Source organism: Pyrgilauda ruficollis, unplaced genomic scaffold, assembly GCF_017590135.1.
Source record: "Pyrgilauda ruficollis isolate IOZ18807 unplaced genomic scaffold, ASM1759013v1 scaffold55, whole genome shotgun sequence".
In the NCBI taxonomy this organism is placed as follows: Eukaryota; Metazoa; Chordata; class Aves; order Passeriformes; family Passeridae; genus Pyrgilauda; species Pyrgilauda ruficollis.
In genome coordinates this window covers 3,837,742-3,855,644 of record NW_024527155.1, presented here as the reverse complement: position 1 = coordinate 3,855,644, position 17,903 = coordinate 3,837,742, and the positions used below count along the sequence as shown (strand labels likewise).

Here is a 17,903-nt window from a genome sequence, read left to right as displayed (position 1 = left end):
GGCTATGATTCAGAGTTAAAAGAAAAAAAAAAAGTCATGAAAATTTTGAAAAGGAAGTTTCGAAATACTGCAAAGTTAGCAGAGACTGCTTGATAATTGTATAGTGGTTGGTTTAACATAGCTTTTTAGGGGGAACAAAAACATGAGAGGGAAAAAATGAAGATCTAATAGAAGCAAAAACAGAAGCAAAAAACATTACTAATTGCATTTGGGACAATATGTATTTCAAGCTATTGACATAATTCTCAGAATTTGTATTTATTATTCATATTTAGAGGCTGGTGGGCCTTGGTTTTTCCAGCAAGATGGAAATATTATGAAATAGGCATGGAAATTGCTAAATATTTCAGCTAATGGAAAAAGGAATGGATAACATGATCTAAAATAAATACTGATGTATGTCATTAAACAATCTGAGTCAGTCCAAATGAAAGCAACTGTATTCAAAAATGTGACAGGGCTCTTGCTAGAATCACCATCATCAAGGTTGGAAAATACCTCTAAACTAATTAACCCCAACCATAATACCCCCAAAACATTATATATATATATATATATATATATATTGCAAATATAGCACAAATTTTATGCCATTCACTCTATAAAGTACAGATCAGTTAAATCAAACCTATGCTGCAGTCAAAAGGTAAAATCCTGTCAATGAGGCAAGTGGGAAAACAAAAGTCATTCCTTCAGGAAAGTGACTGCTTTTCTTGACAGCAACACTAAGAGCAGGCTGTAAGCAACAATGAACAGAAACTGTTTTGGAGATCATTACTGGTCTGACTAGAAACCATGGAAAACCAATGGAATACGACAGGCACAAACCAACAGATGTCCATTTGGAGCAAACATGTCACACAGAAATGTAGGAAGATACTACTGTTTATTCCCCTCCTTTTCCTTTGCTCCGTAGTAGCAAAGTCTGATTTCTTCTGTAGTCTGATTAAGGATCCTGTCTCCATGTCAAATCATGCACATTTGGTGTCGTTGAGGAGGAAAAAATAATTTGATTCATAGAAATCCAGAAGCAGAAAATGTAATTCAAATATTGTACTTGAAAAAATATGCACTGAAAGTGTATCACTTAGCTTTTTGAAATGCAACATGAAAATATAGAACATTTCCCTTTAAATGGTGACAGATGAAAACCAGTAAGAAAAAAATATAAATAAAGTCTTAAAAATTACTCAATATGTCAGGCAAAGTAGGGTGAATCAATACTAGGAAGTGAGTTCCAGGAGAATTAATGTTTGATTTCAACAGCTTCTAAAAAGGATGCAAAGTATATAATCAATTTTTGTACCATAAAAACTGTAACCCATAGAATGATCTCCTGTAAATTCAGATATTTACTTAAGCATGGTTACTTGCATCTGATTTACTCACTGCAGAGGGAAAATAATGAAGCACAGATGCACTGTAAGCACAACAAAAAAAGGAGTGCTAGAAGCAGAGAAGCATTTGAAAGAACATTTCAGTTTTCAGATACTACAAAAATAGACTGCAAAACAAAAGTATTTCCCCCTTGAAATCTTAACATCACTTCTTTTCCTTCTATGAAAAGAGGTTCCTTTCGTTAAGTGCCTTTCAGGATATCACTGAGGAATAATCACCCCACAAAGCAGATCAGAAAGGTCCTTCTGCCTCAAAAAACTGTAGCTTCCTACATTCCCACCAAGAGCTTTCTTAGGCACAATAGTCACTTTACTGCACTCACTTTTAAAATTATTTTACCTAAATCAACCAATCAAAGCCATTTAAGTAGCAATGAAATGAGTTTAATCAGCTTAGCGCACATGTGATGAATCAAGATGAACTGCTGCAAGACCTCAAGCAGGAACAAAAGCATGAACAAAGGAATGAAACATATTATTTCAGGTAAAGGACTAATGTTAAGATCAAAGAAATTCCATGGCTCTTTTACCCTTTTAAAGTGGACAATGTCACCTCAGTTTTCTATTTCAGCACTAAGAACTGATAGCCTAGAAAAGGGATTTCCAAGTTGCATAAATTCACAGTGCATTTGAGTCCTGCACTGCTTGAAAGGACACGAACACAGGATGAGGTAGTGTATAAAGGTGATGGTATTTTACCCATTTTTCTCTTCCAAAAAATTAATTTTAAATTTTTCATTACTGTGCTATACTGTCTCTGACTCCAAGTTGTTCAATCTGCAGCATGAAACATTGTAGTGTGAATTCAGTTACTGACTTAAAACATTAGGACTCTTCATATCCAACTTCTATCAAATGCATCTCTTACTAAAATGCCTAAACAATTACAAGTCATTACCTAAATAAAAAACCTGCATAGTTAATAGACAGCATAAGTCTCTTGCTTTTCCAAAAGCACACCAGAAAACCATACACCTTTAGGATCATCTTAATTTTTCCTAAAGCAACCTCAAATAAAAACAAATGTATAATCAATATAGGACTACTAGAGCTGAATATTTAAAAGACACCAGTTCTGACAAGTTTGTAAGTGACTTAAGTTTCTACTTCATCAGTACAGACTGACATTCCTAATTCAAATCTTAGGCTTGCAACACTATTTCCTAGATCTGCCTTAAGCAGTACCAAGGGCAAAATCCTGAAAACACAAAAAAACCTCTCTTTGCACGTCCTCAAAAAAAAAAAACAAAACAAAAAAAAAAACAAAAAAAAAAAACCTCAAAACACCCCCAAACAAACCCAACAAAACAAACCCAAATAATTTTGTATTAGTATCTCTACAGGAATATACTGTAGAAAAGAATACAGTTTGCTAAAGTTACAATTAAGACAAATTATCTTAATTTTGTGGTTTTGTCCCTAGGAAATCATAACATTTTTCCTCTTACAACCATAAAACCAGATTATCAGAGTTTTGGGATCAGCAACACTTGACACTGAGTCTTCCAATGCTAAAAAAAAAAAAAAAAAAAAAAAAAAAAAAAAGGCCAAACTAATTGCTTACATTCTAGACCTAAATTCCACCAGGAAGCAGTAGAGATCACAAGCTCAGAGGTTATGCACAGCAAAATAGCAGAGAATAAAAAGTTTATATGATCTGAGCTGCCAGCCATATAGTGCTGCTGAAGGTAGCCTTGAAAGATGCCAGCCTGTCCAAGAGGGTGAATTTTTGCAATTCTGACAATATCTGCCTCCAGTTAATTTCCAAGTCTACCTTAGCACTTTTCAATATCATAGTATGAGTGCCACTAATTACAGGTTCAATTTCATAAAAACCATTTCACATTTCATGTTTCTGAGTATTAAAGTAAAATCCCAAAATCCTGAGCAGCAATATTTTATCATGAGGTAGAAATATCCACACATCACTCAGTATGAGTGCACAGACTTCAGCTGAGCTATTTCAACAGCTCAAATTATTTCAGAATTATAACACCAAGAAACTTCAGGCTATGTGCTTAAGAAATTAGATTCTATCAAGACTAGCATTATTTAAACAGATTATTATTTTTGTAATCCAAATTATCTCAACAATACAGTGCTTGATTCCATGTACAGTACCAGCATAAATCCCCAAGACTTAAGAGACCCTTTTGAGGGAAAAAGTACTGAAAATTCTGCCTATTAATACATAAACTTATCTCCCTCAGTCAAATATTGAAATAAGAGGTTAGATTTATGAAAAAAAAAGTAGATAAACACGATTCTACTGTAACAACACAAATTGAATAAAATTATTTCAATGCCATTTCTATATTCTTGGTTTTTGATCATATTATTATGAAGTATTTAACTCCACTTGTCTCTTGGTTTAGCATTTATTATGACTTTAACAGCCAATATGGCAAGGTAAGACTTCACAAGATTGATGCTCAGCCTTTGAGATCTCAAATTGTCCAAATTTTATTAACTACTCAGTCATGTTTGTGCACCAGAAAATGCAAATCTGTCTGTACTCACCCTGGTGGGCAGACACAGCCTGACACACAAGGGAGGTGTGCTGAGAAAGTGAGGTTTAGCAGCTGATTCTCACAAGTCCTCTCTCTGCTGAGCTCGGGATCCACTTGTGGGTTACTGCAGTTAATATAAATCTGTCCAGCTGGGCAGCTGTGTGCTGGGGGACAATGGACAAATGCTTTAGTCTTCACACCTGAAATTCTGCATTCTGTAAATGTGTGCAATAAGGATTTGTAACAGAGATTATAACATCCAGCAGTACTAGTAACACTCAGTTGCCTCTCCTCACTATCTGGGGCAAAGCTAACCTTTGTTTGCCCTACTGGAGGTTTGCTGTCTATCATACAGCTAAGCTCATCTGCATCAGCAAGCAGAAAAAGTTCGTATTTTAAAATACTGGGGGGAAAAAAGTTGCTCAGATCTAACAGTATTTTGAACAGTAGGCTGGCACAAAGCAGGAGCATTACTTTCAAACACAGATAATTATGCATCCCCTCCCAGAAGTTAATTTTGTACACACTGCACTCTCTTAATTCAGACAAGGGGTTCCACCAAGACTGGAGGAAATTTATTCGTTGGCCTTGAAGTATCTTTTCCCTCTCCTGTCACTCACCTATTATGTTGTTATCACAGCTCATTACTCCATCCCTGCAATGGCTGCAATAGAAATAGACAAAGATGTACTGAGAGGCAGGAAGAACTAAAATATATTAATATCTTCTATTTAGTAATGCAGAATAAGTCAATAGAAAATAATTTTATAAATGTCTGCACTGAACATTGTAACTGTGGATAAGCATTGCCTTAACTCATTAAGAGCATTAGTTAAACTCCAAACTTTTGCTTTATGCAAAAAAGTTTGCATAAAGATGCATGAGCTGAAAAAAATATTTAAAGGAATATGCCCCCATATTACTCCCCAAAACACATTTCTCCTGCATGAAACAGTTCCAAGCTGCCTAAAACTCAACGTACCAGGATACTGGATGCAGGGAAGCACTGAGAAAACTGACACTGTCTGCTCCTTTCCAGTTTGAGCCAAAATAGTCCCGTACTTTTCTAAAATGGTAGCAGCTCCTATTGCAGCTCATTGTCAGGGAAAACTGTAACAGTGCTGGCTGAGTTTCAGATCCTGGTCATCACTAAAGAACCTGAGGCCATGAAATCCAGCACTACTTTCCCATTCTTTTGGCTAAAGCATCGCCAGGACTCCTATGGCTGGTCAGCAGATTCAGAATCAAATTCTGTATGTGCTACAGCCTCCCTGTGAGCACATTTGGAGCTGTGTATGGACCCCAAAGCACTGCAGGAAAAGCACTCATGGACTGCACAGAATCACTCAGGCAAGAGGAAAAGGAGTACCAAAAGGAACGGAGAGGGAGGCAACTCAAAGGCTGATATAACATCAATGAAAATACTTTAAAGAACTTGTTGAAAGAAACAGGGCAGAAAAGCCATTCCATAGAGAAGAAATTCCAGTTTGAAAGTGTGAAGTTCCCAATAGGAAGCAATTGAGAGGAATAAAGGATGGGGAGAACATAATAAAGATCTTAATTGCTCCTAATAGAAAGTGACAGATAAAAAAAGACTTCATCACACAGTATTTTTTTCCAGTTCATCCGCACATGTATTCCTACATGATTCCTAATGCATTACATAGCACAAGGCAATTCACAGGAGCTGACAGTCTGTACCTCTGCATTTGAAAGCCTTTCCCCCCAACACATCTGTATATAGCCTTATTAAAAAACACCTCAAGTAAAAATTGTGACTAGATGGGAGACACTGATCTCTAATACCAGCTAACATCCTTATAGCTATAAATTAGTAGATTTTAATTTTATTAACAAACAAGTTGCCGGATCCCAAGCAATTCCACTGAAATCAACATGAAGAGGATTTTTGTCTACAGCATTTTTTAAAAAAAACTACATTTGTGGATCATCACATGATGTGCATTCAACCATATATCTTTAAATAAAGCATCTACTTTGCAGATGTTGCACAATACCATATTAAATATTCTTTATATATATCTATATATCTGTCTTTTATAAAGCTCTACTAAAAAAAACACTGAAGCTCTTGAAATACTAATAGATTAACATATTTCAATGCTACAATGACTTTTTAAATATACTGTAAGAAAACTATATTTGTTTCCAGAAAAGTAAAATAAAATCAAATGGCTTGAGTGACTCATTCCATCGTAAGTGGACACAGCCATTCATGCCCTAATAAATGCAAACAAGGCAGCCTTGTCAGATATACATACAGACACTCCAGCTTAAGATGGTTAAGCTGGACCAACTTAATCCTCTTTATCATGCATTAAAACACATAATCACATGACGTGATGATAACTGCTAAATGTTAAGTTCTTCAATGCTCCTTAGAAAAGATTCTCAGACTTCTTAACAGAGCCAGACCTACATCAGGGGTGTCAATTTCAGGTTGTTTGATAGGGTTTCCAATTCTATTTTTTTTTTTTTTTTTAATATATGTGAGGGCCCAACTTGCCCTATCAATAACTTTTGCATCACTAAAATTTAATATAAACTAAAGAATTGAATATTATCCTTTGCTTGTGAGGATTTACGGAGTAGTTAACAGACATCACCTTTATCTATAAAGATACATATATTCTATAATCTTCTATTCATTTTAAACTAAATAACAATACCAAGTTTCAACACTTGCTTCAGCACTTTGTGTATTTCAGTGTCACTGACAGCAAGAGAATAAGCCAAGAGATTGTCAGACAGCAGAAGCAGACAATCCAACTAAAACTGCTTAATACTTAATTCTTCATCTTGTTCACTTAAAGAATTAGATAAACCTAGCATCTACAAGGCAAAGAAATCTATTTATGCAGTTCATGAATAATACCTATAGAGTATGAAATATGCAATGCCATAAAATAAGGACTGACATATTTTGAATTCTGTATACATTTGAAGCCCTCTGACTACTTTAAAAATATGTTTCATAAGTCAAAGAACTAAAGAAAGGAAATTATAAAGGAAGAATCCCCTAAAAGCGCTGGTACAAATTCTGTCTTGACAGAACACTCTTTAAAAAAAAAAGAACCTTGTCTTGTGTGCAAAAGGTTACACTTAATTAGAATTAATCCTTCTCTCATTTAAAAGATTGTATTGATTTAAGTTTTATTTGCTGATTGTCTACAAAGTCCTCAGGCACTAATTATTTAAGTCTAGAAGTGACACGAAACTCACCACAATCTGGGACAGCTCCTCTGAAATCTACTACAACTCCAAACCTTCGGCAGTGATGAGCGTAATGGGCCAGAGCAGAGCAAAAACAAGCCTGTCCACATTTGCAAGTGTCTCTTCTGCACTGCTCAAAATAGGGAACAGGACTCAAATAGGGGTAGCATGGAGCAAAAAGATCTTTCGTAAGGATGCTACAAGCTTCCGCTGCATAAGAGGCTACACAAATAACAGATTAAAAACTGTTTCAGTGAGGGAGTTTAAAAAGACTTGGAACAAAAAGTGTCTTCTACACAATGCAACCAATCGTGGTTATATATCACTGCCACATAAGTCTCTTTATCTTTGTTATCTATACAGAAGGACTAACATTCATGTCCCAATCTGTTACCAAGAATGCAACTTTTTAACACAGCACATTGTGTAAATACTCAAAAGACAAGTGATGTTGTAGCAGGAGACTTGACCATTCCCTAGCACTGCTGAAATCACAGGGAAAACCTTAATATTCTACCTCTGTGTCTTTACAAGTGCTTAGTGTCAATACAAGAAGTGGTAGAAATTGTGAAATGGATATAACTGATGACTTAGTGACCATCTGTAGTCCTCATAGCATCAGCCACCTGCATGTTATCCCAGCTGGATGCTCTCTTTCAGCTAATTCTACAGGCTGGCAGAGCATAAGCATCTTTATCCTTCTCATTCTCTTCCACAGTAGACAACTAAACCAAGTATTTAGATTTTTTTCAGCATTCTCAAAAATGAATACTGCAATAGTGTTGAGGCTCCATCTTAACTAGCAGCATCACCAACACAAGACATTGTATCAAACTTTAATGCATGTCTGACTTAACACAGTGTAACTGCAAACCAGAAATAAAAATTATGTATTTCAAACACCTCTGCAAGTATTACAAAATCCTCAAACAATACGCAATGTGAATTTTTAAGGGGAGTGAACTCAGCAGCCTCTATACTACTCCTAGGTACTAATTTCTTTAATGGATGGGACTGGTTATTACTGTACCTGATCCAACTAGCAAAATGGGCACAGCAGATGTACTAAGTAGAAATGCATTTGTCAGTAAGAATTTGCCCTCACTGCCCACCTGCCTGCAGATGAACATCACACGGATCCACCTGTGAGCTGTCGTGCACAAGAACGCACGCCGATGAAGTCTTCCACGTGTTTCCAAACAGCTCTGGAGTGCTTTCTGTTACTCCAACTGGAGATCTTTCACAAAACAGAAGTCAGTCAGACAAGGCATAGTGAATTTGCAGAATGGCCTCAGTTCTTACACCCTCTGATTCAAGCTCTTCTCTGACTATTCCATATTCTTGTTCACTCACCCACAGAACTTTAATCATTAGTTTCAGGACTCCTTTATTTGTAGAGGCTCAGAAACAAAACAGAAGATGTCTCCTAGAGACTTTCAAGGAAGAAAAGTCCAAAATATACCAAATTCCTTTCTTATAAGAGAGCAGGGAGCATCACTGCCCTGATAGTTTGAACTCTCTTATTTGTCCTTTTGGTTCCTTAGTGGTATCCAATCCATTTTTAATCTCTCCTCTACCTATAGTTTCCTGTCTGCTGATTTCCCAGGCCCTTTATTCCTTGTAGGAAAGAGAAAAGAAACCCCAGCCTCCAGAAGTATAACTGCAAAAGCAATTGAACAGACACCTGTGAGGCTTAGGTAGTAGAAGCTGAACGATAAAGACTTTGATCAAAATAACCCTGGCACAGTAATGTTGTACAGAGAGAATGATCAGAACTGTGCATTTAAATATGGAACATTCTACTTGAGGGCAAAGATTGCATGAGGCACGCAAACAGGAGTATGGCCACTGCTAAAGCAGCTGGGAATGAAGGTGCTGCAAAAGACACCTCTGCCTATGGCAGGTCTCCCACATCTGCTGTGGATCAGGTTCTGTTTGTATCAAGATGCCTCGATACCACAATCTGTGCTATGTCTGAGAACAATTTGTAAGACCCCAGGTTTAAGGTCTTTTTTAACAAATATTGTACAGCTTCACATCTGCATGAGAGCAATCCGAAGACTGTTGTCAAAAATAAACTACAAAACTACATGTCAAACAGAGAAATATTTTAGGTAGCTTTACATAAATAATATGTCTTCATTGAGATGCTGCCTATGTATTTCCTAGTCTCATTATAAATAATAGCCTGATAATGCTTTTTAATCTGTAACACAAACTCTTCAATATTGGTGTATTTGTCTTTTTAAATGGGAACTACAATGGAAAATTTTCCATTTTCCTATTAGTTTTGAGTTAGAAAATTCCAGCTGCTCTGAGAGCATATAATTCTTTTATTATTTCCTTTTTTTACCCTGTTGTGTCCTATATTGTGTTCTTCTCCCAGCTCCATTAGGCTACTCTAATCCACAGGAAGCCAATTTGTTCTTTAGTGTCTGTGAGATACATGTTGCAAAGAAATTGGGCAAACAGCAGCTTTGGCCGTGGTGCTCGGGCAGCTCTGAGCACGTCTCCCTGCATCAGAATGATGGGAAGCTCAGGCAGCAGCCAATTCCTGATGCTGGTCTGCAGGCACTGAACAATGGAGGCTCTGTCACAGACAGATCAGGGCTCGCAGGAGAAAATAGGAGCTGGAAAGAGATGGAGTCTTGCAGAGAGGCAGAACGTTCTGTATATAGGCTATATTTTGGACAACGTTTTTCTGGTAAAATAGCCCTTGTGCATCACATATATTTCACTAGAATTTTATATTAAAATATTTCTAGCAAAACAAGGCTTGATATCCTGTAGCTGAAGCTACAGATTTTCTGTTAGCAAACTGAACCCTACTATCTATCTCACTAATGAAAAACTTCAAAATAAATTATTCTTGGTATCTCTTTTTGGCTTCAGTACACACTTGATCCACCACTTCAACTACAGATATTCATATACTGGCAGATAGAAATCTTGCAGCTCTGCATACAGAAAATCATCCTCTGTGTTTCCATTGAAGGTTCCACAAAGGCCCACAGTGTCGTCCTTCCACCGTTCATCCACTTGAAGGTAAAGCCTCAGTCCTTCTCTGTCATAGAGGATCTGTAAGCCAATCTGGGTCTTTACTTGCAGAAATACAGAGGACAGTTTCCGTATTTCAAAAAATTCTGGGGAATAAAAACAGAGACTGTTGAAAGGCAAAGGAAACCTGCTTGAAATTTACATTTTGTTTCTTGTCATTTCACTGGTGTTGGTTTATATCACTTTTATGTAAGTTTTTTTGCTATTAAGGCCCTATTTTCCTCTAAACATTGATTTCTTGTGAAAGAAGAAATCTTTGAAACTTTAGGAGCAAAACAAGACACTTGTGAGACTCGCCACGCTTGTTTAAAATGCATTGAGAGTTCACTGAAATAGCCACAAAGGTAAACTAAATTAAATCCATGTAAAGATATGAACATTGCAGACCATTTTTTTGAAGACAAACTAATCCTAAAGCCAGGAACATAATTCCTACGTTAAAATCTTTTTTGTGAAATTCCCAAAGAGCCAAGGCCTAGACATCAAATTTACTAAATGTACTAATCAAATGTGCTAAACGTACTAATGATTTGCATATAAAACTCTCATTAAAGATAACACTGAGTCTCATAGTCATATATACCTATGCAGAATGCCACACATATCCAGGACAGTGAGATTTAAAAACTCAAAGCAAAATAAAAGAAGTTTTTTGTCTGAAAATCTGTAGCTCATCTCTAAGGGGCAGTAGAGTTCTTCCTGCTTAAATTTATGTGAGTTGCTTACAAAAATGGAAGAAATTATTCAATTCAAGAATCAGAGGAAAGAATTTCCCCTCAGGCAAGAATTAAAAAACCTTGCAAATGTGAGGGATGGCATTTGGACTTGTTAAAATAAACAAAATCTTAATGTAAGAAACAGCTAGCCTAATGCAGCTACTGCACAACTCCTACCACTAGTGTAAAAAATACACCAAAAGTTAATTTGTGAAGCATTTCATAAGAAATAACAATGTTTACACTAAAATATGCCTTTTAACTTCAGTATGTTAGCAATACTGACAGTACCACTACATGCACAAATGCCATTGAAATACTGATCTAGTGTTTGATAAGAGTTATATGCTTATGTATTACTCCTTACCATCTGCATAAGGCAGGTTAATTTTGTACTGGTCATAGATCAAAACATCTCCTGAATGGGTCAGGGTCACTTGCCTCTTGGGGTCCTGCTTAAGAATAAGGCTGACAGATTGGATACATGATCCATCCTGGTTCTGCAAGTGAGAACAAAGCAAGCAACAAAAGTTATACTTAGTGGGGATTGAAAATTTTGATATACACTTAGGAAACATGCAGCCTTACAGCTAAGTAAGAAAAATCAGTATCCTGAATGATTTCCCATATGTGTTTAATAATGACATTAACATGCTATGCAAATACAGCACAGAAGCGGGATTTGGAACGAGAAATTTAAACAATTCTCACACAGCTCAGTACCAAGACACACACAATTCATGAGACACCTCGATTAAAGGCCCACAGAGGCTGAGTTGATGCTCACTAACAAGGCTGCACTGTCTACAGAGCAGTGCAGCAAACTCCAGATTTGTACTTTAACGTGTGCTGATACATCCAGGTTCTTCTAAAGCATATTTTAAGACATAACATTATTTTAAAGGCAAGCATTAATGAAAAACAAACATCTTGTGAATCATTATTTAAAACAGAACTTAAGTTCATTATTTCTGAGGGGAGTTGTAGAATGGAACATGTTCGTAAGCGCTGTAGATGAATATTGATAATAAAGGCAGCATCATGCCAGCATATAATATCACAACATCCAACTGACCCAGCTTACTTATTGCTGCTACCATTGCTTATTCTTATTTGCATTTCACTTCTCCAAGTCAAAATGTCACATACAAAAACACATGAGTATGAATACTGCATTGCAGTGTGGATGAAACCTTCTTAAAAAATCCTAGATCAATCCTGTTTACTTTTTTTACACCCAGACTCTTCAGTGAAACTTCATTTCAACAGTACCAAAAGCAGCTAATTAACTGAAACTCTGCAACAAATATACCTCTATTAAGTAACATGGAAATGAGTCAGAGAGGTGATTAACAGAATTCAGTTACAATCAAAATTTTCAGGACAGGACTTGCACTTTCCAGAATAACTACAGGTTCTTCCAATTCCTATGTCAGTATGGAAAGAATGCTTGTTAAAGTATGTACATTAATTACAGCAGATTAACATTTTTCTTTACAGGATGAATTTGATCATTATTTAGGTTTTTTTAAAAAAGAGAAATGTTCTATCAAAGACAATCAGGTGCAAAGGTGGATCAAGAGATGACTCAAACTTCCCCATGTCAGCACTGACCTTGTCACATGCTGAAAGACACGAGAATCCCAGTCTACATTTTATTCTGTCATTGCTCCAGAAGGAAATTGGGTTTCTGACACTCCCACTACACTCAAATCAAATTATTTAGACACCAAATTACTTCCACTGGCTTAGTGTGGCTGGATAAAGTTAAGAGACTGTCCATTCCCTGCCATCTGCAGACAAGAGGGGAAGCACCCAGCTCTTGTTTCTTCTGTTCAGCCTCCTTCACTGTAAGATCTTGTAACCATTTCACAGCTATTCCAGAACAATGACAAAAATTGGGTCTGCTCTTGTCACACTATTTGTTCATTTTCCTCTCATCTCTATTACAAATCTTCGATGTCTCAATGTTGCAACAAAAACATCTCTTACCAAATCCATTTTGAGCACAAATTCAAAACAGTCTTATATACCAGAACATATACAGACGTGTCTGAAATCACTTGGTCAAAGAACAGTCTAGGTCTCCCTGCAGAACATTCCACACTGATTGGATCTGGAATTGTGCTGCAGCCAAGGAATAACCTCCAGAGGTGTTGGAGGCTGCATTATTCAGCCCCTCTGCCTCCAGTGAAGGAACAACTAATGACAAAACAGTAAAGCTTTAAGCATCTTCAGTGCTGAAAGTGGCAGTGAGAGATATAGTCAAGATTTGGACAGCTGCACAATCAAAATTATACAGTGAATAGCACTGTTCATGGTGTAAAGAGATCAGAATGCTCAGCTCAAAGATTTACGCTTTTATTCAACTCTGACCTTCACTGGGACTTGTCTAATCCAGGGCAAATGTCCTGCTTGTTGAAAACCATTCCTAGTGCTGCAAGGATCTCAGGATAGAACCATGTGGCTCTGACAGATGCTGAACTAGCAGCAGAGCAGATCACCTGACAGCTTTTCAAATACCATGGACACAGTGGTGTGTAAAGATAAAGAAACGAATGCAGAATTTCCCTGTCTCTAGATAATAATGCAATAGCGATCTCTCACCAGCAGATGAAATGATAAAATGAAACTTGAAAATGGGAAATTATAAAAATAATGAGATATTCTATCAGCTCAACCCGCTCTCCTGGAGTGACAGTGAAGACAGACATCTGCCTCATGGAACCATGTGCTTGTAGTTTATCTTGCTGCCTTGCCTCTTTACCAAGAAATTAGGTTTCTGTGCATTTCATTCAGCAACAATAGCTAGAGACTGACAATACTGTTGGTCTTTTAAGAAGTTAAAGAATGGCAGGTGGCATGAAGAGCAGAGGAGAACCAAGAAAACAACCCTCCACAGTATATACATTACTACACAGTTTCGACAAAAGCTTCATTATTCCTTCAGCCTTAAACTGAAGGAGAAATTCTACCTGACAATTGTTCTCTGTTCAAATAGACTTTTTCCTTCACAGCACTGCCTCTGCCAGCTTTTGGCAAGTGTTTTCACAGGAATGGCCATTTCTCTCACTAGATACTTAAAAAAAAAAAAAAAAATCTATATTCAGAAGACATTCTCATCATACAAACTACAAAGCCAGTGAGGCTGTCACCTGAAACTCAGATAAGGTTAAGCTGTGTTGATCACTTGACTGATTCTCCCTCCAGAAAGTGCTTAAACAGAATTTCACATCATTTTGAGTAACTTGTTGCCTGATGACTGTTTATGTCACCAACTCCAAGGCTCAGGATGACTGGATTCTTTGTGATTCAGAAAGCTAAAATCTCCCCAGGTATTTTCTTTCCACATTTTCTAGTCAGCTTGAATGAGATGGGAGTGATAAGGCTTTTTTAAAGAAGCATATAAAATCTCAAACCATCAAGAAATATGAGATTCCACATTTCAAATCTTTTAGCTTCCCATTACAATTCATTAATTTTAATAAATGGGTAAAAAAGATAATGGAGGGTGCCTGGGGAACTGAAAGACAGCTCCTCTGCCAAGTGGTACCAGCTGGTTGATAATTAGACACTTGAATAGCTGCACTGAAGTCCCACATTATACTACAAAAACTTGCATTATACTACAAAACCTGTTCTCACTACCCTCTTACCACCTGTACACTGATAATTAAATCAGCAGCATGTAGCCCTGGGACATATCCCATAATCCGCTGATTACCAACCTGACTGTTAACATCCAGAATGCTTTACTCAGACCTCTGTGAAATCTATACCTGCTAGGACTGATCAGGTTACCTTTGTTAAAGGCTAGGTAAAGTATGAAGCTGAACATGCAGTAAAAGCCAAGAAAATCTGGTAGTTTTTACCTACAAACCACCTGGACACAGAGACACATTAAGCAAAGTCACTAAGTCAGGCTGAAGAAGGCAAGAGTTACTGCAAGGCACTGCACAATCTCAGCAGCGAAGCAGAAAGCCAACTAGTTTGGTTATGACCTTCCTCAACAAAAATTAACCACAACAACTAAGCCAAAAAGCACAATTCTGTCGGTTTTGTACACAGAAAAGCATTCCTAACACAAGGGAATGAGACACACATACATACTCTGCCCACTGCCACAGGAGGTATTTGCTCTATTGAGGGGCTTTCCAATATAAACTTTATCAATAAATAAAATTTGCTCTATTGATGGGCTTTCCAATGAAAACCTTGTCAGACTGGAAGGTACCTTGCTGTGAGCTTCGGCAAGAAGTCACTCTGGCCTCAACTCTCCTTTGATAAAAAAGCTGCCTAGACAGTTTCTCTGGGGATTTCCTTTGCTTTTCTTCCATGATATAGTACAGCTATAATACACAACCACCTTTCTCAAGCTTCTTGGACTCTGCAAAATTCTAAGGCTATGACACTGGATGTATGCCTATGCTTATATTTTGTTTCACAGCTATTCTTTTATTTTTTTTTTTTTTTTTACTTGAGATGATATTAACTTAATCAACTCCTCAGGATTCCAAGGTTAGCACAGAACGAAGCCAGTGCAACTTGCTAAAATAAAACCAAGCTAACTAAAATATGCACTTGAAGTGGGAAATTGTAACAACAACCAAATACATCTTGAAACAGCCTGTTCTTATAAACTGGAAATACTAGCAGGATCACAAGAATAATGCACACAGAGGTTAAAGCCTTGAAGTTTTTTTAAATGTCCATGTCCTTACCAACATGTCATTTCACAGCCCTCACTGTAACACTTCTAGGTCACAGAGAAAAAGCTGCTAGAGTGTTATACAGCAATTTTATTTGCTACCCAGGAATCCACTTTTTCAACAGTGGTAACTTCTAGGCCCTCTCATGTATCTCACCTGGTATCCTGATATGGCTCTCCTAGGAACCACAGAAGAGACATTTATTTCTGGATCATCAAATTTCAAAATATATTTAGTCTCTATCCAGTTAAACTATTTTTCTTACTCCCAACTTCTACCTCCGAGATCAGGGGACTCCCTGCACTCAGTCTCCTGTCTCTTACCTGGACTGAAAAGAAATAATTTCTATTAAAATAAATTTGTCACTGCAACTTCATTCTAACTTTCTACTTAAGTCTTTTCTGTCCTCCAGAGAAGTAGGCTAAAATGCAGAAATAGAAAACGACTACTGAAAGACACCTTTTGAAAGTGTAGCATGACAACTTATATAACCATTTCATCTCCCCAAGGAAATCTCAAGTGCATGAACAATGGAAACTGCAGAGAAGAGTGACTGTAATCATTAATGCAAAAGGACTCATAGAATCATACATTTACTTAGAACATAAAAAGAAATCTGATGTTGTTACCTCCACAGAAGTACAAAGCAATGGCTCTAAATCTGATTTTATGTGAATTATGTAGTAATGTGGGCCTAATATATACAGATGGTCTAGAATTACAGCAAAGTCATATTTAAGGCTATATACTCTTCACATGCCTGCACAGTTGCTTCTAAATAAAAACTACTGCAGAATGTCATTGGAGACAGAACATAAATCTGGCTGAGATACAAACTCTCTCCTACTGCAAGTCCAGCAGCTTGGTAATCATGACTTATATTATAAATGTGGGTCAAATCCTGCCCTTACATGCACATGTAGAACTCAGACAGTGAGAAAAGCCTGATTCCAGAAAACAGCTGAGCTCAGCCACCTGCACCTCCCATACCATGTATGTATTTTTAAGACCTGTTCTTGACATAACTTCCTGAAAATTATAAGCCCTATCAAGACCAAAAAAAAAAAAAAGAAACTTTGTAGTCAAAAACCTCACAAGTGTTCCACACCTCACACCTGGTTTTATAATACATGCTCAGAAACGCATACACAAAATAGAGGAAAGAATGGGTCTTGGACATAAGGCAGACAAAATATTTGGTGATGCCTGTACACAGCTTCAGAAACTGTCAAATATAAAATAAGACCACCCTAATTATTATCTTTAATAGCTCCCTTAGTATCAGCTATTCACATGCATAGGCTTGTATCTTGCTTTTCTTCTTCAATGTTTTTTTTCCCCTCAATTAACAGACCCTTCAGGACCAAGGTTACAAGGAGCATTCCTACCTGTCCACAAGGAGCATTCTGCAAGGATACAGTGAACGTTCCAGACGTGCGGCTCTTTGCCAGGATGTACTGGCAGGTGGCTTGGAAAGTGTATTTGCGCCCATCAAAGGTCATGAAGTGAGTGTCTCCTGAAACTGAGCATTCAGCTGAAAAACATCATAAGTAATGCACCTAAATCTGCAGTAAAGACAGCATTCTCTGTGGAGAATTATGTGGAGTAATTCTCCACAGTTATTACTGCTGTATAGCTCATACACTCTGATACATTCTATGCCTTATAAAATTGTATTTACATTACAGCCAGGTATTAGGAAACAAAACTTTCCCTTGTTTTTGTTATGGAGTTCCTACCTGATGCACAGCCAGGATACCTGAACAGCTCCTCCCCCAGAAGGGGGCAATAATATCTGTCATCTATATATTATGGGTATTTGATCTGTGGCTCTTAAAACTGATTTTCAGAAACATTAACACATTTAACTGATAAGCCAAGCTATTTTAATATTTAATCTACTGAGTGTGTGGATTGAAGTAAAAATGCAAATTACATAATGAAACATCATATTAACATCTAAAAGTAATATTTACTGAAGTAAGAATTGACTTACCAAACAGTATTTGAGATTTTCACATACCTGGACATGTAAAATTTGTACAGATCCACTTTCCTCCACTGCAGGTGCTGAAATAAAAACAAAAAGTTTTCATATTTTTATTCTGTGAATTATACACAACTGTCCCTGAGCTGTTCTTCCTGCATCCCTTCTCTATGGAATGAGCACCAAGTGTCTTGAGTCTTAGACAAGGGTACAACAGAGTTAGCACTGTCTTCATGGCTGGAAGCTTGTCATGAGGACATGATCATGTGAAATTTCATCCATGCACCCAGTGC

The 17,903-nt window shown here is 37.0% G+C and overlaps 1 protein-coding gene across 1 annotated transcript in view; it reads right to left on the bottom strand.

Moving 5' to 3' along the window:
- The window catches only part of OTOG (otogelin), a 91,518-nt gene that overhangs the window by 56,488 nt on the left and 17,127 nt on the right, over positions 1-17,903 (bottom strand). Inside the window, exons 14-21 of the mRNA XM_041481110.1 lie at positions 17,647-17,693; positions 17,012-17,157; positions 11,282-11,414; positions 10,107-10,284; positions 8,254-8,378; positions 7,151-7,363; positions 4,528-4,614; positions 3,918-4,071 (exon numbers count right to left, since the gene is read on the bottom strand). Coding sequence (XP_041337044.1) covers positions 3,918-4,071; positions 4,528-4,614; positions 7,151-7,363; positions 8,254-8,378; positions 10,107-10,284; positions 11,282-11,414; positions 17,012-17,157; positions 17,647-17,693 — 1,083 coding nt within the window. The remainder of the gene's footprint in view (positions 1-3,917; positions 4,072-4,527; positions 4,615-7,150; positions 7,364-8,253; positions 8,379-10,106; positions 10,285-11,281; positions 11,415-17,011; positions 17,158-17,646; positions 17,694-17,903) is intronic.